We start from the raw sequence: 24,804 nt of genomic DNA, 5'->3' as shown, positions 1-24,804 counted from the left end.
CAGTTCTCCATCAAAAGACTCAAAACTAAACTAAAAAGCCCCTAACTCCCTATTTTTATAGATTTCATAAATGATTCTCTCCATCAGACTTATAGTAGTAGTACTATTTTCTTCAACATTTAACTTTTAAACTACAAGTATTATGAAGAAAAAAAAAATCATAAACAAATATTAATATCAAAATGTCTAGATCCACATCATTTTTTAGTACTCGATCAGATCTTGTGATCTAAACAAAAAATACACATCACGATTCACAATTCACAACAAACTACAAATATGAAGTGATGTTAAATTAAAAGGAAATAAAGATTAAAGTAATAAAGTTATGGTACGATAATAAGAAAAGAAAAAAAAAATTGTATGTGTGTTCTCATGTCATAGCCTTATCGCTTTCGAGGTGTAGATGTTATACATTATTCATTGGTCGTCGAGCCCCCATCACCACCATTCTTTTTTTTCTTTTTCTTTTTAATTTTCATCCAGAATAAATATATTTTATATTAAATATATAAAATTTATTTGGTAAATATTTTGTTAAAAGAATAAAAATTATTATGAGTTCGTATGAATGATGATTGAAGTGGTAGTAGCAGTGAAAAAACAAAGCAATCCATCCCCCACCCTTCCCCATTGCTTAAGATTCTTCTTCTTCTTCTCCCTTCTTCTTCACCTAAAGAGAAGTCACATGTTCCTTCTTCATCATCCTCCCCCATACCTAATCACCAAACCCTAGAGATCCCAGATCGGAGCCATGAAGAGAGATCTTCATCAATATCAAGGTCGATTGCCCAATAACCACGGGACCTCTTCTTCTTCTTCATCTTCATCTTTGCCTGTTTCTAAAGACAAGATGATGATGGTCAAGGAAGAAGAAGACGGTGGAAACATGGACGAGCTTCTCGCTGTGTTAGGTTACAAAGTTAGGTCATCGGAGATGGCAGAGGTTGCTTTGAAACTCGAGCAGTTAGAGACTATGATGGGTAATGTTCAAGAAGATGGTTTATCTCAACTCGGGACCGATACCGTTCATTACAATCCATCGGAGCTTTACTCTTGGCTTGATAATATGCTTACGGAGCTTAACCCTCCTCCTGGTGCTTCTGATCCGATCCTAACTTCGCCGGAGATTGTTATCAACAACAACAACAACAACAACTCGTTCCTCACCGCCGCCGGAGGAGATTCATCAACTATTGTACCGGCTTCCGATTACGACCTCAAAGTGATTCCTGGAAACGCGATTTATCAGCCGCGATCTCAATTCGCGATTGATTCTTCGAGTAATCAGAACAAGCGTTTGAAGTCATGCTCCAGCCCTGATTCGATGGTTACGTCTACCTCAACGGCTACTCAGATTGGTGGAGTCATCGGTACGACGGTGATGACAACCACCACAACCACGACGACGGCGGCGGCTGAGTCAACTCGTTCTGTAATCCTGGTTGACTCGCAGGACAACGGTGTACGTTTAGTCCACGCGCTCATGGCTTGCGCTGAAGCTGTCCAGCAGAACAATTTGACTATAGCGGAGGCTCTGGTGAAGCAAATCGGATGCTTGGCCGTGTCTCAAGCTGGAGCGATGAGAAAAGTGGCGACTTATTTCGCGGAAGCTCTCGCGCGGCGGATCTACCGTCTCTCTCCGCCGCAGAATCAGATCGACCATTCGCTTTCCGATACTCTTCAGATGCACTTCTACGAGACTTGTCCTTATCTCAAATTCGCTCACTTCACGGCCAACCAAGCGATTCTTGAAGCTTTCCAAGGTAAGAAGAGAGTTCACGTCATCGATTTCTCCATGAACCAAGGTCTTCAATGGCCTGCGCTTATGCAAGCTCTTGCTCTCCGAGAAGGTGGTCCTCCTATTTTCCGGTTAACCGGGATTGGTCCTCCGGCGCCGGATAATTCTGATCAGCTCCACGAAGTTGGATGTAAATTGGCTCAGCTCGCGGAGGCGATTCACGTCGAATTCGAATACCGTGGATTCGTCGCTAACAGCTTGGCCGATCTTGATGCGTCGATGCTTGAACTTAGACCGAGTGAGATTGAATCTGTTGCGGTTAACTCTGTTTTTGAGCTCCATAAGCTCCTAGGACGTCCCGGCGGGATTGAGAAAGTCCTCGGCGTTGTGAAACAGATTAAACCGGTTATTTTCACGGTGGTTGAGCAAGAATCGAACCATAACGGACCGGTTTTCTTAGACCGGTTTACTGAATCGCTGCATTACTATTCCACTCTGTTTGATTCGTTGGAAGGAGTTCCGAGCAGCCAAGACAAAGTCATGTCTGAAGTTTACTTGGGGAAACAGATTTGTAACCTGGTGGCTTGTGAAGGTCCTGACCGTGTGGAGCGACACGAGACGCTGAGTCAATGGGGAATCCGGTTCGGTTCTTCCGGTTTTGCGCCGGCACATCTTGGGTCTAACGCGTTTAAGCAAGCGAGTATGCTTTTGTCAGTGTTCAATAGTGGCCAAGGGTATCGTGTGGAGGAGAACAATGGATGTTTGATGTTGGGTTGGCATACTCGCCCGCTCATTACCACCTCCGCTTGGAAACTCTCGGCGGCGCACTGAGTTGACTCTGATGCCTACGGTGGTGTGCTATTATGGTATTATGGGGAACCGATTCGGTCATCTAAGTTGACTCGAAGAAGCCGACGGGATCGGCCGTGGATTACTCGGTCATTTGAGATCGAATCAGTGGACCGGTGATGACATATGTTCGGACCAGACCAAAACCGAACTGAATCGAACCGTGTTTTGCCTTCTGTTTATTTATTTAATATTTATTATCACCTGTTTAAAAATTTCTATATATGAAATATCGTTTTGGTAGGTCATTTTTAATTTATGCCTTTTTTGGGATCAATTTTAAATAGGCTGAGTATATATATGTATTTATTGAATAATATTTATGAATTCTTCTTGAAATAAAAATGTATGTTTTAATCTCAATTTCTGGGTAGAAAGATTTAGAAACATTTTCTTCTTAACTTCACAACGTATGAATGGGTAATGTAAGAAGTATAGTGATATTAGATATTTCTAGTTTAGTATGTTAATGAATAATGAATTTTCTAAAGTAAAATTGAGAAAGAAAAAGGTATGAGAGCGAGATATAATTATTACGAAGAGTACTAACTACTACTACTATTTCATGAAAAAGGTTTTCATAACTTTTTATTGTGGAGTGTGATTCAACTATTTTTGCTTACTGTTTTTACTAATTTCTTATTGGCTGTTATCACATGATGTTAATGGGTCTTTTCATATCGAACAAACAAAATTTATAAGTTATATATATATATATATATTGATGGTGAAGCTATTATTTAGATCTACACATCAACTTTTTTAGATCTGATGTATAATCTTTTGATAAATGGTAGTAAATTACTTTGTGCAGGGGTTTGTAACTTATAAACGTGTTCTTTGTTGTTGTTATAGGTATCAGGCGTCATAAGACACATACGAGATAGAGATTACCATTTTGATTTGTCTACACGTATGACTGTCTTTTTAAAGTCTAAAATCTGGTGTAGATGCATATTTTATGTGGATGTGAAAAGTACATGATATTATTATAAACCGCCGGAACAATTTAAAAAATAAGAACAATGCGTCCTATATATATTTAAATGTAACCTGCACATATCGAGCTCGAGTCGATATGCTAAAGAAAAAATATATACTCTTAAGTTTTAGTTAGACGATTATAATAACAAGGTTCGAGAAATTAGTAGATACCCCACAACACAAGGCAGCTCAAGTCTCAAAAGGATTGAACCGACCCATATCATTATTAAAACCATTTAATCACAGACATGTAAATCAATAATCTCGATTAATAATGAGTAATGGTCCACATTTTCTTATTCACTGATGTAGGCTTAATTATTAATCTTATATTTTTCTTAAGAAAATGCAAATTAATTAGATACAAAGGAAGGTCCCCCGTCCCCATGGCCATATGCATGAAATGCTTTTTAACCACCAAGTTGCCAACTTGCATGTGTGCAAAATTCTCCTTTGACCCCACGCTTGATTTTAATAAGTACCATATAGTATTTTTCTTTCATCTCTATCACATCGAGTTTCAAAAAAATTTATATGACATAGGGTCCATTAAATAATCGATCATTGTCCTTTCAAATATTTCATCACACATTATATATAGTTTTATATACGTCAAAGCATATAGAAACATTGAATTTGGCAATTATTTCTCTGCAAGATTCGATTTTCTACTACTTTTATAATAGTGTGAATCGAATTTTCGTTTTTGCTTATTCTCAATACTATATTATTTTGGTAGAAACAAATAAGTTTTGTGAAAATAACAAAATCTTTAAACCGGATATAACCCTGTCAAGATCGGATCACCATTCTAATCCCCCGTCATAAGCATTTCCCTAATTCACCCCGAAGGATCGATTTTGCGTGTATTAAAAACTGTCAATTGATATGCATAACGTCAGAGATTTTATTTGGGACAGTAATAGTAGGCGGACCAGATTAAATATTGCTTTACGTTTTTCTTTTTTTTTTACTTTTACTACTATATCTATACTATTAATTGGGGAGTACACATAAGATTAAAAAAATACATAAAAACGAGTATTCCATATTTTGCCCTCACGCAGAAAAGAAAGGAAGAACAGAAAAAAATAAATTTAAGGGCATATATGTAATCAAACTGGAACCAAACACGCGGATCCTTATTGTTAGGGATTATATTATTCGGATCTTTGATATGTTGGTGTTGTATCCAAACACTCTCTTCTTCCTAAACCTATAAGATATATAAGATCCAACCGACATTAAATGATAGCAAATATTAAACAAAATTGGCAACTACGTTAATTGAATTACGAGACAATCTCGATCATATCAATCTAGAACAATAAACGGCAACTACGACATTAAATGATATCAACTCTACGTTAATGCAATTACATTAATGTAAAATATATCAAAATATATCAAAAACGGCAACTACTTAAATATTGTGATCGAAACCTTACAAAAATACCATCCCTTATCAAATCAAAAAAAATTGGAAACAAAAATATTGATATCCCTAATCATACTCTCTAATACTACATGTACAATATATCAAAAACGGCAACTACTTAAATATTGTGATCGAACCTTACAAACATACGATCCCAAAAATATTGAAAAATATGTTTACAAAAATATAGCAAATATACAAAAATATTGCAATCCCTACAATCTAAATAAACAAAAATATACAAAAATATAAAATATATCAAAACGGCAACTACTATAATCTTGTGATTGAAACCTTACAAAAATACGATCCCTTATCAAATCAAATAAAATTGAAAACAAAATATTGCAAATCCCTACAATCTAAATAAACAAAAATATTGAAAAATATGTTTACAAAAATATAGCAAATATACAAAAATATTGCAATCCCTACAATCTAAATAAACAAAAATATACAAAAATATGTTTACAAAAATATAGCAAATATTACGTTAATGCAATTACGAAATCATATCAATCTAGAACAAAAAAATGGGAACAACTTATATACGATCCCTTATATGATCCCTTATCAAATCAAAAAAAATTGGAAACAAAAATATTTCAATCCCTAATCACACGCATCTTAAACTACTATAAAAACAATATGATCTCCAAGAGGACGAACAGAGGAAAACCCAAGGCTACAGTGAAGAAAAACCCTAAGTAACGAAAAAATCTTTGGGTATGTATAATACAATACAACATGCTGAAACTCAAGTCAGAGAACTAAAACCCATGAAACGATCAGAAGAACAAACAAAAAAAACTCTAACTTTCACTAAATCAAAGTCAAGTGGAGCAAAAAATGGTGCAAAAAGATTAGTATAGATAAACTGTATTTATTGATGTTTATATAATTGTTTGTTTCATAAAATATTTAGTTGGGTTATATTTTTTTTTTACTTTTTTATTAATTATATTTTGAGAAAATACTCGGTGGAATACAAACATCTATTGGCAAAAAAACAAATTTTTTTATATAGAATCTAATGTCTAAATAAGAGAAATAAAAAAGTTGATATTCACTTTGTGACTACTAATCACGTGAGCTGCTGTGAATTAGTATCACCCTTCCCATCTCTTAAAAAGCAAAATTAAAAGTTTATCCACAATAAAAACAAAATTAAAATTAAAAAGGAAAAGGGTAGATCAGGTCCTTGATAAATCTAGATGTGTCTCACTTTGTTGTTATAGCATTTTTAACAAGATTAAAAATTTTAAAAAGAGTTTTGTAGTTTAGTAATAGCTTTTTCATACATATCCTGATGAAATTATCTAAATTATTTGTTTCAACTAGACATAAATAAAAATATCAGGCTTGTGTTTTGTCTCTGGTCGAAAAAAATTGAAGTCAAACATGACTACACATATTGGACTAACTGTGCACTAAAAAGATTTAAAATAATTGACATGGAACAGGAGTAAACAAAATGCTTGCTCGCTCCGAAAATATGCAAAAGATTTAAAACATATATGGTTTTTAAATATATTACTATAATTTATCTAACAACCTTGAAATCTTTTAACTGGCCCATTAATGAAGACCTCCAAGCCCATTACTAGTACCAGCCGCTCATCTATGATAGTATTTTTTTTGTCCGACGTTGAAAAGTTAGATTCTCTCTTCCTAATCCTAGGTTGGTTTTTTTTTTTTTTTTTTTTTTTTTTTTTTTTTTTTTTTTTTTTTGTGTTAGGGGCAAAAACAAGGGGGGGGGGGGAGAGATTGAGAACGTGATGAATAGTTGGGGACGAGATCACAAGCACCAATTCCATTTCTATCTTTCTTTTTAAATTAGTCTTCGTCTTCTTCCTCCTCTTTACCATCATCATCTCCAAGACCAAGAGACCTAGTCAAAAAAAAAAAAAAAAAAAGCCCTTTCTTCTCTCTCAATTCCATCGATGGATCAAAGGCCTCTCGGATTGCTCACGATTCACGTCAAACGAGGGATTAATCTCGCCATTCGCGACCACCGTAGCAGCGATCCTTACATCGTTATCACCGTCGGCGATCAGGTTCCATCTTATTCTTTCTTTCTCCTGAGGAATCTTGAAATCTATAGAGAACAAATCGCCTTATATTCGTTAAAAAAAAGAACAAATCACTTGGGATCCTCTGTTGCTAGTTTTCTTGAATTGTTCATATGGTAGTGATCGTCACTTTTATTTCTTCCAAATCCTCTGTTTTTTTTTTTTTTCTTTCTAAAACAAGAATAAAAAAATTGTTCAGACATTGAAGACACGTGTGGTGAAACGAAATTGCAACCCAGTGTGGAATGAAGAAATGACTGTTGCAATCAAAGATCTCAATGTCCCAATCCGCTTGGTAAACAACATTCAAGCTTTGGTTCAGACAAGTACTTATCTCTTGTTCCGTTCTGTTTCCTGTCGGGATAATAACATTATTGTGTTTTTGTTGTTTATTATGAAATTTGTTCAGACAGTGTTTGACTGGGATAAGTTCACGGGGGATGACAAAATGGGAGATGCGAACATTGACATTCAACCGTATTTAGAGGCTTTGAAAATGGGGATGGAGCTTTTGCGGCTACCTAATGGTTGTGCTATCAAAAGGGTTCAACCGTCAAGGCACAATTGTTTATCAGATGAAAGTAGCATTGTTTGGAACAATGGTAAGATCACACAAGACATGATCCTTAGACTTAACAATGTCGAGTGCGGCGAGCTTGAGATCATGCTTGAGTGGCATGAAGGTGCTGGTTGCAGAGGTATCACTTCCGCTGCCAAAGAAGGCTCTTCCTCTACCTAATTAATTAATGTTCTGTCATCTGAGTGTGTTTTTGTATGCAACAGTTGTTGTTGTTGGTGTTGTTGTTTCGATATTGTATAAGCAAGCAAATTATGTATGTTTTCTTGATGACCATTTTCAATGGCATGATCAAGAACAAAAGCTGGAAAAAATTTGAGACTTTTTGTATGAGTTTTTTCACTTTCTGTTTTGGATTCTCAAGATTTTGTTTTTCTTTTGTAATTTTGCATTTGTGATGTAATTTTAGATGGGCTACAAATTTTAAACTTCAGTGGATCATTTCTTAATAGATACGGCCTATTAATATAACAGACTATATTTGTAATTGTACACAACATATTTATCGGATGGGATAGTGACGGACGCAGTTATGGGTTTCGCTCGCTCGTAGCTTCATTGGATTTGTAGGGTCAATTATAGTGGTTCGTACTTTGTTAGTTTGCCCTAGTCATATGACTCATATCTAATCTTCATGGGCCAGTCTTTTTAATTTTTTTTTGGGGGTATATTGAATGCATATATAAATAAGATTAACTAATTCTGTACGATAAAGAGAAGGCACAAGGCACAAGCTACCCCGAAAGTCTCATTTCTTAAATTAAATGATCTATAATGTAGTCTGTCTATTTCCCGTCATGGTCATCAACTCACAAATCACCGTTATACACGCAGGCGGCAGGTCGCAGGTTACTGTAAAATATGGAATAATGAGCAAGCATGGTCGATTTTGACAATGTCTAAAGTGTGCATATACACATGGTGTCCCCAAAATTTTGTTTATAAAATTAAAAAAGTCTTAAGAATATCAAATTATATACTATGTCAGAAGAGAAATGGAATTGGAGAAATGGTCGAAAGAGAAAAAAAAAAAAAAACATATGAATATTTTAGGTTTCTCATGAAAAAGAAGATGTTTCAACGAATCATTCGAGTTTTTTTTTTTTGTTTGTTTACTCCATATTGTGGATATATCATATTTTTTCTGTGTGTATGAGGTTTTCTTTCTTTCATATCATTTTTGTTTTATTTTATTTATGATTAAATGAGAGAACCCTTTTTATTCGTCTATGGCTTACTAAGTTTGAGTCCGGTTTGTGGGTTCCTATTTTTAGTGGTTTTCGAAGAAGGTTGCGTGCCACATAACTTGGTTTGAGAATCGAGAGATATGTCCAAGTTCAAAGAATTCAAGAACAACACCACATAAACAATTGTAACAAAAATCAAGAATCAAGACAATGATTAATTACCACATAAACAATTGTAACAAAAATAGCATACGAGGGTGATATTGGTGATAGTGATCGTGATACTAGTGATAGTGATGATAATAGTAATAATAGTCATGATGAGGATAAGTTAATGATCATGGCGACGAATATAGATGATGATCATCATGTTCATGATGTCTATTACAAATTTATTAAATTGTGGCTTCTACAACTTTTTAAGATATCACATGTTATTTTCTATTTATTGAGTCACATTTTATGTTCTATTTCCAAAATCACCATCAAAATCCGAAATTACCAAGAGACGCACAAGCAAGGTGCATGTTTATGTTTTTTTTAACAAAATTACATTTTTGGATGTGTAATTTGAAGATGAAACTCTAACTTACGATCAACAACACTAATCTACAACAAAAATTATCACCTTGTAATAAACTCACCTCTTCTCTCACACCAAAAAATGTCAAACGATTACAAAATCTTTCTCCGTCTTTTAACGTTCTAAAGGATTTTTTTTTTGGATCTAGAGACTTTTTCTTAACAAAGTCTACTAATTACATAAGAAAATATTCTTTCTAAATTAATCTTTATTAAATTAGTACTTTCATATCTAATTTAATATTGCAAAAATCTTTAAAAGTCTTCTTTCGTACTTTGCTATAATAATGTTTAATCATATTATTTTTTTCGTGTACATCACAAATATTGTTTAGAAATTAAATTTAGAATCGTAGGTTAGTAAATATTTCTGCTAATTTTGATAGTGTTGTAAATCATAGTTCACGCTTTCGAAGTTGCTATCATACAATAAAAAGACGAGTATTAGGTATGACGAAATGCATAAAATAACCACTATCCTCGTCATCTTTATATCCCCTATTTAATATTTCGGAAGTACACAACTTCTTTTTGGTAGACTATATAATAGTCATAAGTTATAAAGTTATAGTTATTATTTGATTCATTAGTTGGTTACAAAATAGGTTATATGGGTTAACTTATACATAGATACACTTAAAAAGAATATCCCAAAAATAATACAACTTAAAAGAAATAAAATCTCTAACAACCATATACTGTTAGGCCATATATACTTTTAGGCAATTAAAGAAAATTAATTCAAACGAAATAATATTTTATCTAACACTCCTCCAAACTTTTAGTATAAATCATTGACATTTTCATTCACCGAAATACACTCTATTCATACCAAAAAAATTGTTCAATCCATAAAATATTCAAGCTTTAGTAATATTATTCTTTAAAAAAATATCTATTAAACTAAAATTTTAACTGAGTAACGGATCAAAATTTGAATATTTAAATTCAATTTCATATATTTCTTTGTTGAATTGTATAGTTTAATATATTTTAAACTTTTAAAATAAATTAATTTGAAATATTTTAAAATAGTTTAATTTGATATTTTTAAAAATATCATAAATATATGATAGATCAAAAAGTTAAAAATTATAAACACTCTAATTTGATTTGTTATAGCACGAATCAATAATATGTCACTATAATATGAAATAATTCCAAGAAATATGAGCAAAGGTTAAAATTTCAAGAAATATGATTTCTCAGATTAAATTAAAGTTTAGAATAATGTTGTTTTGTAGGCATTTTCTCGGTTAAGATGATTTTGACAAACATACGTTACATTAATATGCGGTATACTACGGGTTAACTCACAATATTAACAATCAAAATCTAATATATAATTTTAAACACTTAACAAATCAAAAAAAAAAAAAAAAAAAATTTATCACACAACTTAACTTGCGGTATGCCACGGGTTAATTATCTAGATATACTAGAATAGATCTTATAAAATATATGTTATTTTCATAATTCATATTCAGCATATGATTTGGCATAGTATTCCATCCAAAAAAACTTTTAAAATAAATAAAATAATCACATATATGATCATACTAGATTAGGATCCGCGGTACACCGCAGAACAAAATTATTTATAATTAAAATATTTAAATTAGAAGTTGTATTTGTTAGTTAAATATGTTATATTATATAATAATTGTTATTTTTATGGTTTAAACCATATAATACCGCAATTTAATTTATTTTTTACATAATCTTTATTTCATCAATTTAATTAAATATGTCTATTCTCTGATACCGACAATGTTAAAAAATAATAAAATGATCCCGTGTAACACCGAATTAATGATATTTTTTAATTTATATAAATATCGATAAAACCCGTCCCGCTATATAACCCCGTCCCGTAATATTTTTACTCACACTATATCATCTTAATTTTTAATATTTATTGTGTATCTACAGTATAATATTTATCATATTTAACTTTTTAAAAGTTTTAAATATTTATCATATTTAACCTTTTAAAAATCTTTAAAATAAAGAACCGGAATAAACCAAATAAAAGCTTTTAAAGTTTGAATGCTTGATAAATCAAGCTTTCTACTCATTTGTATTCGGAATTATTTTGGTCTCTTTAATAGTAAGACTCTGAACTATTGCCCAATTTTTTTAGACGATGTGGGATATTGTACCCGTATTTTTTTATTCATCTATTGAGTAATATATATCCGTTTTAAAAATTTTGTATTACATCATATGCAGGAAAAAATCACAATTTTTATTAACTAAATGTATTATAGAATAATTCAAGATAATTTAAATATATATTCAAATAAAAATGAAAGAGAATCATATATTTATATTTGAACGAGGTATAAAGATTTCCTTATTTTTTAAATCTTACTTATAATTAATTTTTTGAAATTTTTGGTAAATAATATTAAAGTTAATGCATTGAATGCTAATTGTTTTCAAAATGAATTTTTTATCAAAAGTTGCTGCAAAAATACTAGTATAGATATATCCACAAATTTAGAAAAAGTAGTATAGACTTAAGCAATGATTGTGTTCATGGAACTCCGATCCGAACGTCCAACAGATGAAGATAAGAGATACGGTGGATTATCTCTACGAACGGTGTCTTTTTTTGCCTTTTCACGTCCTGAAAAAACTATCAAACCCATCTCGAATCCTCTAATCTAATGATCACTCTGTAAAGACTATTACACCAATATATATATAAGTACTACAACCTTTTTAAATTCAACTGTTCTTTTTGTCCATTTTCTAAATATCTACACAACTTTAATTATACGTTCGTACTGATATTTATTTCTTTATAAACGACCAATAAAATAATGATACAGTACTACTCACGACGAATTTAGAAGAAAAGATGAATGCTACCTATATGACCATACAAGGACAGCATTTATTACTCTATAGTAAATATAGAAACAAAAACAGCAACAATATACAATAGTAGTATATGAATAACATAATCACTAAAAACTGTATATAATGAATGCTGTAAATGAATAATACAACCACTAAAAGGAACAACAAAATTAATGACCAATAACACAACCACTAAATACTGTATATACCTAATGTGCCATTTGTGGAACTGTTACATTTTTTGTTGTTGTCAAAAGTGGAAGCTGATATATTTATAGTGCAAATATTATTTTTTTGGTGCTAAAAAGGATAAAATTAGTTTAATTTCTCTTTAAAATCATTAATTAACAAGCTACGGATACATGTAAAGATGAACATACATGAAACCTCAACCATATTAAACAACATCAAAGCATGCATATTACAGTAGATGAAACCATACATATGCGAACTGACATTTATTGTATTTAAAACACCATACACAGATACATGATACACACGAACACAAAAGAAGAGGGTGATGATATATGATGGTTTGAGGTGGATCGAATTCGAAAGGGATTTAGACGGCTTTGAGAACGTGATCGTCCATGTCAGCAGCGAGGCTCTTGACGAACTTCATGTAGTTGCTGGGCTCAGGCATGTCATCGTTTTGCTTCTCCCAGATCATAGTGACCTTACAGATGATATCATCAGGCGACTTTTGAATGAACTGAAAGATGACATCATACACTTTAAGTTGCTCCATCACATGGCCTTCAAGTCCTCTGAAAGTTACCGCCATGTTCTCATCGTCTATCTCTCTCCTCTCCTTGAACACCTCCGCTTTCCCATCTTCATACATATATATGTGTTAATTATAATTCATAAATATTAATAAGTTAGTACCACATGCATATGAGATTATGAGATGAGTTTAAATATGTATGGTCAAACCGTATGATAAATGGATTCTCTGTATACTTGTGACAAATTGGTACCACTATATATATATATATATATATATATATATATATATATATATTCATTTTCATGTGATTTCATATAGATAATCAAAGAATAATTTGGCAGTATTTATTTCAAAAAATCCTAGTTTTCAGATTGATTAAGTATAAGTAAAGTAAGTTAATTACCGCATGTGTAGTTCCAGATCTTGATGGCTCCATGGGAGTCCCATTCGCCGTCGTGGACGGTGACACCTTGGATGAGATGGCCAATGGCGTCGGGGAAGAGGTGGTTCTCACTCCTCCACCGCTTGTAGTGCTTCTCCGCTGATCCTTTCAACGGAACCTCCGTCACATATGTGCCCGACGTTGCCATTTCGTGAAGTGGATGTTTTTTCGTCTGTTTGTTTGGTTCTTTGGTGTATGAATACTTCCACTTCTGGTTGCCTTCGTTTATATAGAGAAATGTCACGGTCAAAACGTAAAAAAAACATGCTTTTTTCTCCATTTGACTAAAACTCTTTTTTACCACGCGCTTCTGTGTCGATTTGCATTATTGCAGATTGGATTTTTAGAAAAACAATGGCCATGCATATTTATTACTCACAAGTCTGTCTTCATTTTACTGAGCCTAAATCTAAATAGGTTAAAATTTCACGGTAAATTGAGTTGTGTTGATTCACGTTTATCCAAATTCTTATAAAATAAAAAAATATAAAAAATTAGCTAGGAAGATTTATTTCTTGAACTCGGAACATACATTATTGAACATTCAACACCTCACTTGAATCGTAGTTGTCAAATAGAAAATGTTACATTCCTAGAAAATAATAATGAAGCGACAGAAAAAAAATATTTTTAATGAAGCTGTTAACAATCACGATCGTCTATCTACAAAAGAGAAAATAGGGTGAACCGATGGGAAACCTGGTCGACAATGACTGCATGTTTTTTAAATGGTGATTTAAAAAAACATCTTTTAAAAAGTGTTTTGAAACCTGTGACCGAATTATAGGGGTGATCAGTAAGTTCCTTGGTCAAAATAGTTTAAATCCGATCCAATTTGAAAGGAATAAAAACAATCTATCCAATAGCCAACCCCTTGCATCTTAATATAGTTAGATTCAAGTTACATGCATGAACCAGAGATTGAGGTTGGTTTTAAAGCTGATCGGGTGTCGGTAATCTGGTGGTGAAACGGAGCCATTTTTCTCATTATTTCAGAATGATGAGTTGTGATGAAGCTCTCTATCTAACATGGATGGGGCTACCTTATGAATACGACAAAGAGTGTATGAATGTAATCAAATGATTTGAAAATATATTATTTTCATTATTTTTTATATCCCTATATGACTTGTGTCTGTTCCGGCGCGATTTGGTTTTGATTCGGGTTTCATGACTTGATATGAAATCGAACGTTTAATCAAATGATTTGTTTTTTTTTTTTCTAGTCCAGATTAATGAAAGATAATAGCAAATTAATTATAAGTTAAGGAGAACTCAAATCAAACAATTAAGAGACGGATATTATTGGCCAAACGTTTTCCACGCTTCCGCTGTCCCACGACAAAAAAAATCAATAAAACTATGATCTGAGAAGAGAAAAGATTAGACAATGAATTTAAATTTATTATGATGATGGGGTCGAAACATCCGTTTCTACACTACAACAATCAACACTAGTATAGTACTATTATAAACTACTAAATTAAATGATATAGTGTATGTTGTTTTTTCGTTCTATATGTGATTTTAGAGTGGACGTTCTTCTAGATAATATTAGAACGGAGTCTTACATTCATACTTACTTTTTATGCATGTGTATAGACAGAGATGATGAATACCATTGTTCACTCGATCTACTGTAGACTGAACTACGTTTAGTAATTAGTATGACCACATTTGTGTAGTATACAAACAACTCAAATACTACAAATGTTGCAGAATTTGCTAGACAAAAAAACACACAAAAAAGACCAAAAAAATGAGATATTTAAATGTTAAAGAAAACAAATACAAAATAAATAATATCTTTGGATAATAAAAACTAATTAAGGAATGGAATGGTTACAAAAAGAAAAAAAGAAATCATGCTTATGTCAAATGAATAATTTAGTAGACAATTTCATAAAATTTTGGGGTTTCACACGTCACCTGATTCCATTGATTTAGACATGGTTGATGGGTACGTCCTTATATCCACACTACCACTTGTTACAGTATCGTGAATCATTCAAGAACAAAAATTAAAAAAAAAAAAAAACAGCAGAAGAAGAAGAAGAAGAAATGATTTATTATATTTTTTCTGGCACTGTTGGGCTTACTTTATTGGGCCTTTTCTTGAAGAAATTGGGCTTTCAAAATTTGAGAGAGAGGGGGACTGCATATTTAAGATGTACTGTATAAAAAAAAATCAGACGATCACGACAAGAAGAGAAAGAGATGCTTGCGAAACAAACGCCATTAACAAAACAAATGCTCTCCGAGCTTCTACGAGCAAGTTCTTCAAAACCCAGGCAGCTTAAGAAGATCCATGCGATTGTACTAAGGACAGGTTTCTCTGAAAAGAACAGCCTCTTAACCCAGCTGTTAGAGAATCTTGTGCTTATCGGTGACATGTGTTACGCACGCCACCTGTTCGACGAAATGCACAAGCCGAGGATCTTCCTTTGGAACACTCTTTTTAAAGGGTACGTTAAGAACCAGATCCCTTCTGAAAGTTTCTTACTTTATAAGAAAATGCGTGATCTTGGTGTCCGTCCTGATGAGTTCACTTACCCGTTTGGGGTGAAGGCGATCTCCCAGCTGGGGTTTTTGCCCTGTGGATCTTCCCTTCATGCCCATGTTGTCAAAAATGGTTTTGAGTGTCTTGGGATCGTTGCAACTGAGTTGGTGATGATGTACATGAAGTTTGGTGAGTTGAGCTCAGCGGGGTTCTTGTTTGAGTCAATGCAAGTCAAAGATTTAGTGGCTTGGAATGCGTTTATTGCTGTTTGTGTTCAGACGGGAAACTCTGCTATAGCTCTTGAGTATTACCTCAAGATGTGTGCGGATGGAGTTCAGTTTGATTCTTTTACAGTTGTGAGTATGCTCTCTGCTTGTGGTCAGCTAGGCTCTTTAGAGGTCGGAGAAGAAATTTATGATCGCGCGAGAAGAGAAGAGATTGATTGTAACATAATAGTCGAAAATGCTAGGCTTGATATGCACTTGAAGTGTGGTAACACCGAAGCTGCGAGGGTATTGTTCGACGAAATGAAACATAGGAATGTGGTTTCATGGAGCACGATGATCGTAGGATATGCAATGAATGGAGATAGTGGAGAAGCCTTGGCATTGTTCACTATGATGCAAAGTGAGGGACTCAGACCTAACTATGTGACTTTTCTCGGAGTCCTCTCTGCTTGTAGCCATGCTGGACTAGTGAACGAAGGGAAAAGGTATTTCAGTCTCATGGTTCGATCGAATGATAAGAATCTTGAGCCGAGAAAAGAGCATTATGCATGTATGGTTGATCTCTTGGGACGCTCTGGTCTTCTAGAGGAGGCTTATGAATTTATCAAAAAGATGCCAGTGGAACCAGATACGGGTATCTGGGGAGCTTTGTTGGGTGCTTGTGCGGTTCATCGTGATATGATATTGGGGCAGAAAGTGGCAGACGTACTTGTAGAAACAGCTCCTGATATTGGTTCATACCACGTACTACTGTCTAATATCTATGCAGCTGCTGGTAAATGGGATTGTGTTGACAAAGTAAGGAGTAAAATGAGGAAGCTGGGCACTAAAAAGGTTGCAGCTTACAGTTCTGTTGAGTTTGACGGAAAAGTCCATTTTTTCAATAGAGGAGACAAATCACATCCGCAATCAAAGGCAATACATGAGAAATTGGATGAAATCTTGAAGAGGATAAGGAACATGGGGTATGTTCCTGAGACGGGTTCGGTGTTTCATGATGTGGAAATGGAGGAAAAAGAATCTTCTCTCAGTCATCACAGTGAGAAACTCGCTATTGCGTTTGGACTCATTAATGGGAGAGCGGGACATCCTATACGGGTTATGAAGAACTTGAGAACCTGTGATGATTGCCATGTTTTCTCCAAGTTTGTTTCCAGGCTTACTTCGACAGAGATCATTATGAGAGACAAGAACAGGTTTCACCACTTCAGGAATGGTGTTTGCTCTTGCAGAGAGTTCTGGTGACTTCTTATTGATGTTCTGATTATTAAGAGGGATCTGATGAGAAAATATGCATTCACAGATTTGGAATATAACTGATGCTGTGGAATAGATTCAGAAGATGAGTTGATGATGCAAAGCCAAGTTATTGATCCATTAAACTTTGTAGATGGCAACAAATCTTGAAGCTTATTGTTTCATTTGCTGCATCAGTCAGAGAAGCCTGAAACAGAGAGACGCTATTGAATAAGGTAGCTAAGTCAATCTGTACATAATAATTACTCATCATTAATGCTTGTTTGAGTCTTTAATTTCTCATTAATTATGTAGATCTTTCCCTGCCTAACGTTTTTTTGCCAATTAATGGGTTTTGTATCTTTCTTAGTATATTCAAGATCTTGTATTGTAATCTCTAGTGATGTATAAATTAGCTGAAATTGAACTACTTGCATACCTTTTTGTCAGGAGATTAAAAAAAAAGGGTAAAAAATGTGTGAATTCGGATTCAATGTTAATGTCAGTCATTAGATGGCTATTGACACTGAAAAAAAACTGAGTTTGCTTTTGTTTATGGTTTTCAGGCAAGAAATAGAAAAAAGTTCTCGTGAAAGACAGAGAGATAGATGGAGACAAAACAGAGAACAGAGGTTATCTCACTTGTCGTCAAGACATTCGAAGCAAAAAGACTCTGCAACAACGGCATCTTTTGGGGGGTCAATTTAGCAAAACTAAGGTAATCTTCCATTAAAAGCACAACTTGCTTTAACTAGTAAAAACACTTTTTACATTAACCATCAATTTGATTTCACCAGTCAAAATACCATTCTCTCTCTCTCTCCTCTCAGAAAACATAAATTCGTTTTCTTTTTTCCCGGGGACAACGGCTATTAATACTGAACTGTCCACTGCACCATCTCCAAGCAACATGGCAGTATTGTAATTTTTCGTTTATTAGATAAAAAAAAAAAATAAAAATAAAAATAAATTTAAGCAGAGAGAACAATCAAAGCATTGGAGGAGGTTAGATAAAAATAAAAATAAAGTTTCAAAGTTAAAAAAAATCTTGAGTATAGTACAGATGTGAGAAGGTTCTCCCAGGAATCAAGGGTCAAGATCGTTTGATAAGACCCATAAGATAATGAACAACTGAGAAATTAAAATAAACAACACACAGAAAGCTAATTCCATAAAATAAGAAAAATCTTTCTTTTCATCTTCTCCTCTTTCTACTTCTTCTTTCTTTCTTTCTCATTATCCAAAGAGACTCAGACAAACTTTTTTGTTACTTAGACTTCACTCAAAACAAAAGAAAGTGTTTTGTCTTTTGGGTTTTATCTTCTTACCACCACTGCTCAAAATTACTCACTTTCTTTTCAAGAAATTATTATTATTATAATCTACTCAAAACCCATTTTTTCTCATCAATTTGTCGAATCCAAAACCTGCTCTGCACTTTCAGACACAGACAAAGAGGAAATAAATTTCTGTCACGAGTAAACAGAGAGAGAGAGAGAGAGATACAAACTCAGATTACTCTGTTTTCACTACCTCTTCATGGGCTTCTAAAAAAGCTTATCTTTCAAACCAGCCATGGAGACTAGTATAGGAACCGAGCAAGACAACAGAAGAAGTAGAAGAAGACGACGACGAAGAGGACTCACAACAACCTCCACAGTGTTCTTTTGGGGAATCTTGATATTTGCTCGTTTTGGTCTGTCTTCCTCAGCTCTATCTCCTGATCAATACCATCATCATCACCAATCCTACCCTTCAGCACCACCGAGAAAGGCTGGTCCTTTCCATGAAACAGCATCGTTTCGAGCTCCAAAAGCCTCATCAGTGTCGTTCATGGGTCCACGTCGAGAAGAAGAGAACAGGGATGACGTTTATAAAGACGACAAGAGATTAGTTCACACAGGTCCAAATCCTCTTCACAACTGAAAAAAGCTAATGAACAACACGTGTCTGGTCTCTCTTCGACCTCCAACAAATTGCCTTGAGATTCTTCAATCCTTCTCTCTGCTTCGAAACGTATGAAAAACAAAAAAAAAGATCTCTTCAGCTACTTTTTTTTTTTTTTTTTGTAGTTTTTAATGTTATTTATTTTTTTTGGTTGTTGTTGTTTTAGTAAGTATGAGAATGAGATATGGATCATTATCCTTAGCCTTTGTTTAATCTGAGGGCTAAGAGTTAATGATCTTGTTTCTCAGTTGTTGTAACTCTTTTGCATCAATGGCTTACCATCAAGAAGACCTTCAAGATCCATATGAATTAGTCAAAGTAGTTTTGTGTTTATTTTAATTAGATCAGTATTTATTGGAATTTGTTAAATTTCTTCTTTTAAAATATGTATATTAGAAGAAGGATTTAAAAAAGGGTTGAAGATTCGAATGCATGGATTTCTTCGAAGATCATGTTCTATGCAGAAAAAGAAGGTTGTCTTTTTGTGATAACTGTTTAATTATTGTTATTTAACCCATATAGTATATTTATGTTTTTTTAGATCGATGTTGAATGGGTCCAAAGACTAATCGTATACTACATACATACTGTATAATAGTAATAAAAAAAACAATTGTAGTATATTTTGTATTATTAAAATGTTTAATTTTAGATATATAATGAACATGGAAGATGTTGAGTGTTGACTCCTCTTTCGCTCCTGAAAAAAGGAGAACCAAAAACTTGGTATTTGGTGAAACTCACGGCATTATGACTAATAGTTAATTATAATGATGAGCTCATTGTTTTGGAATTGTTTTAGAAGTGAGAATATGAATATGGTAGGCTAATAGTTGAAAAATACATAATAATACCCTTTTTACAGTCAAAATTGCATGAACAGAACATGAATTTAAACATTTTCAGAATGACTACATCAATATTATCGAAAACTAGTCCATATAGTATATCGTTGAGAGGTTTCATTAATACAAAAGTAAAAAAAAAAAAAAGATGAAAAGCTTATGATAAAATCGGCTAAATGATTATTGTGACGTGGGAGAAAGAAACTATTTATGACAGTAGGTCATTTGATGGTTTAGCTTTAATAATTTTGGTTTCATTTGAATGTGTTTGATGAACTTAATGCATACGGTTCTCTCGATGGGGATGCCTGTCCCCAAGGACCCAAAAGGACCTCCTCGCCCTCTATAATAAGTTTTCTCTCTTTTTGAGAGAACTTCTATATTTATATACGTACAAACATAATTAATGCTCATTTGAATACTACTTTTACTATTCACTCACGGGTTAATTTTTCTATTTTGTTAAGGTTTGTGACTTAAATACAGAATTTTCCAGCACAATCGAATTAAATACCAAATGGTTTAGTCAAAAAATAAACGTTGATCTTCGTCCCTTCTTTATTAGGCCATCTTTATTGGTGTAACACTTAGGGTGTTCTTAGGTTTAAAAATATTAGAAAAAATGATAAAGTGTGCTTAGATCAGTAAAACAGTTTTTATTGTAGAACTGTTTTATGGGTTGTTCTTGTGTCACGTGTTCAATTTTTATTGGAAACAAATTTTTTTGCGATGGAGAAAAAACTATCATTTCAATTTCTTCGTTTTTGTTCTTCCCAAACGCCAAGACGGCGATACAATATGCTATATTCTTCATCTGTTTTTTTTGATTGGCTATACGGAGAATCCGCCCTTTACATATCCACCTAACCTTCCCAGAATTAAAAGTGATTAGGGCAAAGTTTGTGTTTCTAGATAGCAAGCATGGGATACGTCTCCGACAACAACCTCGTCAACTATTTCCCCCTCTCTACTAATACTACTACTCAACCTCATCATCTTCTTATCACACACTGTACCAAAAGCCCTACTAGCTACCTCCTAACTTTACATATAGAGACTTAACTCAAAGTCAATATGTATAATTCTTTGGTTGTTAATACTTATAAATTTTATTTTTCAGGCGAGATTAACGGCAACGATCACGACGACGGTAGAAGTAACATTTCTGTGGCGGCGACGACGTCGAGATGGAATCCAACACCCGAGCAGATCACGACGCTAGAAGAGGTTTACAGGAGCGGAACACGGACGCCGACGACAGAACAGATCCAAAAGATAGCATCCAAGCTCCGTAAATATGGCAGAATCGAAGGGAAGAATGTGTTCTATTGGTTTCAGAATCATAAGGCCAGAGAGAGACTAAAACGACGCCGTTGTGAAGAAGTTGCTACTGACAATGTTCGTGAACCACATCAAGACGTCGAGGATTCATCATCAGGTATTATATAGATTTTTAGGATAAACAGTTTGGGTTTTAGTTGGGGGTTAAATTAACGGTATACAACTAAAGCTAATGTTTGTCGACTACTTAGAATTTGATGCATGCTAGTTGAGGAGTTATATAACGTGGCAATTACGTACAGGTGGTTATCGGGTTGATCGGACAAAGAGCTGCTTATCTTTTCCACAAACAGACCCACAGCCACAGGTATCTTATCAATTTATTTAGGTTTATATTAATGTATATGTGATTATGTGTATATATATGCAAACAAATAAACACGTTTTAGGCTACCAAAAAGAAAAAAACATTAATGTAAATATGTATGGGAGGTTGGGGAAGACAAGTAATGGATGCAGAGAGCAATATAATTAGGGAAAAAAAAATGATAGGAAAAGGCTGCTAGCTTTTAGTCCCATCTCAGTTAAATATTTATCATTGACTTAAATTTCCAAATATAATTGTTAATTAATTATCTTGAGAAGAGTTATATTGTTTTGTAATGCCCAGCATGAATTAGTTCCGGCGAGTTACAATAAAGACGACAATGCTAATAATGGAGATCACGGGAGGACAGAAGAATCAGAGAGGGTATCGGAGGGTGGTAAAGACATCACGTGGAGAAATCTTGTTACTTCGTCGTCGGTAACTCAAGAAGAACCAGGAGGAGAAGTTGAAACGAGGGAGATCCGAACTTTAAATCTCTTCCCGGTTCTGGAGAACCAAGAGAAAACCAGCTGGTTTGAAGAGAAGAAGAATGCGAATGCAAGCCAAGCGTGCTGCAACTACTGTTTCTACTACGAGTTCTTGCCTCTGAAGAACTGACGAGCCAAAACCGTACCCATGTGTGAGTAATAAATAAGACTAGAAGGATTTAATGAAGTTTTATTTGTTGTTTTGTCCAAAATGTTCTTCTTAGATGGACGAGAACAGTTTGAAAGATGGAGACGTGTAGTAAATGTTGGAAGGGTTTGAAGATTATTATTGTTATGACTTATTACCTAAATGTGAAGTTGGACCATGTTGGGGGCTTTGGGGTTTGGAGCCTCAACTATCTATCTATATATATGTCTTAAAGTGAAAGTGAAACCTTCGATGGTTCCTTGTCTATGTAAGGAATATATATATTAAATATATGTTATCTAACATATTCACATGCTTTCTCATCTTCTTTTCTTCTTACACTGCAATTGATACGGGACTCTCTGAGAGAGACATTCGACGCTGACATTGCACTGTGTTTAGAATTCCTTTAGAATTTTTCAGTGAATTTAGCAAATGTGCGGTTTATTATCAAAAGAGTTTTGATGGAATGAAGACAAAAAGGTCTTTAATGTATTCCCATTTTCTCATTTGTTTTCTGAATTTAATAGAAACAAAAGAATCGACCAATATAGATATGTGTTTAAAATCAAACAAGAGATGCTCCAAAGGTCTTAATCACATAAATGTGTATATTAACATTTGATAACGTCTATAGTTTCCGAGGGTTCTTGTGCAAAATCCTGACTTAATAATAATCTACGAGAAACAGAACATTGATTTACCCATCTTTAGTACTCTTTTTAGATCATGAATGTTTAATGGTGTGATATTTTTTTCTTTTTGAGACAGAGGATGAAGAACACTTCCTAAAGACAACTACACAAAGCATTTATCATCCCTTTGGCCATAACTCTTGAATTGACTCTATTGTTTCTGGACCTAAAAGATTTGTCCTACATTTTCTTTTTTGCCCTCGTTCATTTACAACTAGATTAGGTCCGCGTATTAACGCAGATATAAGAAAAATATGTGAAATTATAAGTTGTATTCAAAATTAATTTTATTTCATTTGATTTTTTAACCGGATTTCGAGTTCACACACTCCATCTTGCAATACAATTTTTTATTTTATTTTACATGATAATAAATTAGATTTTAATTCTATGCACTCAATCCCAATGAGTAACATTTATAATTTTCATATCAAGAAAAATGTGCATTATATCAAATTTATATCTTACTTAATATTTTTTTTAAAAACTAAAAATTAATAAAACATAATTCTCAAAAAAAAAAACTGAAAATAATTTTATCTCATATTTGAAAAAGTAAAAATATCTTAAATATATTGGTTTCATATTTTCTACTCTCATATGTAATAGTTTTACTACTTGTCCAATTAATTATAAATAAAACTATACTAACATTATCATAAATTAATTAAAATTCAAAGACGTTATCATGAGAAAATTATTTTTTTTATGTAAAAGTGAATATCTACAATCCTTTTTATTTTAGGATTAATAATTGACAGTATAATTTATTTAATTAAAGTATTATAGTAATTAATTGTATAATTTTCTTAATTCTTTTTCTTATAGAATTAGTAATTTAAAATTAAAATTAGCATTATTTTTTATATACATATATGAACTATCTTTTTTTTTATATGACCTATCTTTTTATATTCATTAAATTGTCTAAATTTTTAATTTCTTATAATTTACAAATATGTTCAAACAAAGTTTTGTATAACACATGACAAAATCTTTAATTGTTAAAATTGACACGTATCGTGATCACATTAGTTACTAACTTTGAAAACCAAAGTTTATATAACAACATAATATTAAATAAGCTATCAAATCATTCACCGATTAAAAAACTTAAGAAAATTACATTAATCTCTTATTTTCTTATATTATGTTAATCACTAATTTTAACACATTAAACCTTTTTATACTTTCATCACTTTTCTGTATAAATTTCTTTTTACTATATGATTATAATATAACAATTGTAATTAAATTGCATATATTTTCCTTATTAATTGCACATATTTTCCTATTGAAATTAGTAATTTAATAGATAATTTTCCTATTAGAGTTAGTGATATAATATGTTACTTTTGGTTTTATATACTCTCAAAAATATTAATTTTTTACTATATGATTATAATTAATAATAATTATAATTAAATTGTATATATTTTCCTTATTAATTGCACATATTTTCCCATTGAAATTAGTCATTTAATAGATAACTTTCCTATTAGAATTAGTGATATAATATATTACTTTTAGTTTTATATACTTTCAAAAATATTAATTGTAATCCTTTTATTTTTAGAATTTTTTAATTTTCTTATAATTA

The 24,804-nt window shown here is 32.8% G+C and overlaps 5 protein-coding genes, 1 long non-coding RNA gene and 1 pseudogene across 7 annotated transcripts; 5 read left to right on the top strand and 2 right to left on the bottom strand.

Moving 5' to 3' along the window:
* The first annotated feature begins 407 nt into the window (after positions 1 to 407).
* LOC104710082 (DELLA protein RGA-like) lies at positions 408 to 2,953 on the top strand. The gene has a single exon (XM_010426625.3). It carries the CDS (start codon positions 755 to 757, stop codon positions 2,570 to 2,572), a length of 1,818 nt encoding a protein of 605 aa, XP_010424927.1. The 5' UTR covers positions 408 to 754; the 3' UTR covers positions 2,573 to 2,953.
* Positions 2,954 to 6,652: 3,699 nt separating this feature from the next.
* Positions 6,653 to 7,991, top strand: LOC104710081 (protein C2-DOMAIN ABA-RELATED 10). The gene is made up of 3 exons (XM_010426624.3): positions 6,653 to 7,069; positions 7,284 to 7,379; positions 7,494 to 7,991. Exons 1-3 carry the CDS (start codon positions 6,956 to 6,958, stop codon positions 7,821 to 7,823), a joined length of 540 nt encoding a protein of 179 aa, XP_010424926.1. The 5' UTR covers positions 6,653 to 6,955; the 3' UTR covers positions 7,824 to 7,991.
* Positions 7,992 to 12,613: 4,622 nt separating this feature from the next.
* LOC104710080 (MLP-like protein 328) lies at positions 12,614 to 13,676 on the bottom strand. The gene is made up of 2 exons (XM_010426623.2): positions 13,432 to 13,676; positions 12,614 to 13,132 (listed from the first exon to the last, which is right to left on the bottom strand). The coding sequence occupies exons 1-2, from the start codon at positions 13,616 to 13,618 to the stop codon at positions 12,861 to 12,863; spliced, it is 459 nt and encodes a 152-aa protein (XP_010424925.1). The 5' UTR covers positions 13,619 to 13,676; the 3' UTR covers positions 12,614 to 12,860.
* A 1,934-nt stretch (positions 13,677 to 15,610) lies between these two features.
* On the top strand, positions 15,611 to 19,681 carry LOC104710079 (pentatricopeptide repeat-containing protein At2g01510, mitochondrial). The gene is made up of 3 exons (XM_019230342.2): positions 15,611 to 17,669; positions 18,000 to 18,151; positions 19,007 to 19,681. Exon 1 carries the CDS (start codon positions 15,688 to 15,690, stop codon positions 17,440 to 17,442), a length of 1,755 nt encoding a protein of 584 aa, XP_019085887.1. The 5' UTR covers positions 15,611 to 15,687; the 3' UTR covers positions 17,443 to 17,669; positions 18,000 to 18,151; positions 19,007 to 19,681.
* Positions 18,011 to 19,681, top strand: LOC104710078 (CLAVATA3/ESR (CLE)-related protein 16 pseudogene; annotated as a pseudogene). The gene is made up of 2 exons (XR_015564984.1): positions 18,011 to 18,151; positions 19,007 to 19,681. The product of XR_015564984.1 is annotated as a CLAVATA3/ESR (CLE)-related protein 16 pseudogene (transcript).
* On the bottom strand, positions 18,440 to 19,657 carry LOC147937533 (uncharacterized). The gene is made up of 2 exons (XR_015564985.1): positions 18,967 to 19,657; positions 18,440 to 18,865 (listed from the first exon to the last, which is right to left on the bottom strand). It is a non-coding gene; the product is annotated as an uncharacterized LOC147937533 (long non-coding RNA).
* A 1,231-nt stretch (positions 19,682 to 20,912) lies between the features above and the next one.
* LOC104710077 (WUSCHEL-related homeobox 6-like) lies at positions 20,913 to 22,814 on the top strand. Its single transcript, XM_010426620.2, has 4 exons — positions 20,913 to 21,237; positions 21,346 to 21,663; positions 21,809 to 21,873; positions 22,177 to 22,814. The coding sequence occupies exons 1-4, from the start codon at positions 21,147 to 21,149 to the stop codon at positions 22,489 to 22,491; spliced, it is 789 nt and encodes a 262-aa protein (XP_010424922.1). The 5' UTR covers positions 20,913 to 21,146; the 3' UTR covers positions 22,492 to 22,814.
* Positions 22,815 to 24,804: the final 1,990 nt, after the last annotated feature.

Source organism: Camelina sativa, chromosome 9 (genome assembly GCF_030686135.1).
Source record: "Camelina sativa cultivar CO46 ecotype springtype chromosome 9, ASM3068613v1".
NCBI lineage: Eukaryota > Viridiplantae > Streptophyta > Magnoliopsida > Brassicales > Brassicaceae > Camelina > Camelina sativa.
This window is presented reverse-complemented; position numbering and strand designations above follow the sequence as displayed.

What these genes read in the sequence shown, in the direction of transcription:
- LOC104710077 (XM_010426620.2), top strand. Translation starts at nt 21,147, where the DNA reads ATGGGATACGTCTCCGACAACAACCTCGTCAACTATTTCCCCCTCTCT. An exon ending in TCATCTTCTTATCACACACT is followed by an intron (nt 21,238 to 21,345) that starts GTACCAAAAGCC and finishes TTTATTTTTCAG; the next exon opens with GCGAGATTAACGGCAACGAT. An exon ending in CGTCGAGGATTCATCATCAG is followed by an intron (nt 21,664 to 21,808) that starts GTATTATATAGA and finishes AATTACGTACAG; the next exon opens with GTGGTTATCGGGTTGATCGG.
- LOC104710082 (XM_010426625.3), top strand. Translation starts at nt 755, where the DNA reads ATGAAGAGAGATCTTCATCAATATCAAGGTCGATTGCCCAATAACCAC.
- LOC104710081 (XM_010426624.3), top strand. Translation starts at nt 6,956, where the DNA reads ATGGATCAAAGGCCTCTCGGATTGCTCACGATTCACGTCAAACGAGGG. An exon ending in TTATCACCGTCGGCGATCAG is followed by an intron (nt 7,070 to 7,283) that starts GTTCCATCTTAT and finishes AAAATTGTTCAG; the next exon opens with ACATTGAAGACACGTGTGGT. An exon ending in TCAATGTCCCAATCCGCTTG is followed by an intron (nt 7,380 to 7,493) that starts GTAAACAACATT and finishes AAATTTGTTCAG; the next exon opens with ACAGTGTTTGACTGGGATAA.
- LOC104710079 (XM_019230342.2), top strand. Translation starts at nt 15,688, where the DNA reads ATGCTTGCGAAACAAACGCCATTAACAAAACAAATGCTCTCCGAGCTT.
- LOC104710080 (XM_010426623.2), bottom strand. Translation starts at nt 13,618, where the DNA reads ATGGCAACGTCGGGCACATATGTGACGGAGGTTCCGTTGAAAGGATCA. An exon ending in GATCTGGAACTACACATGCG is followed by an intron (nt 13,133 to 13,431) that starts GTAATTAACTTA and finishes ATATGTATGAAG; the next exon opens with ATGGGAAAGCGGAGGTGTTC.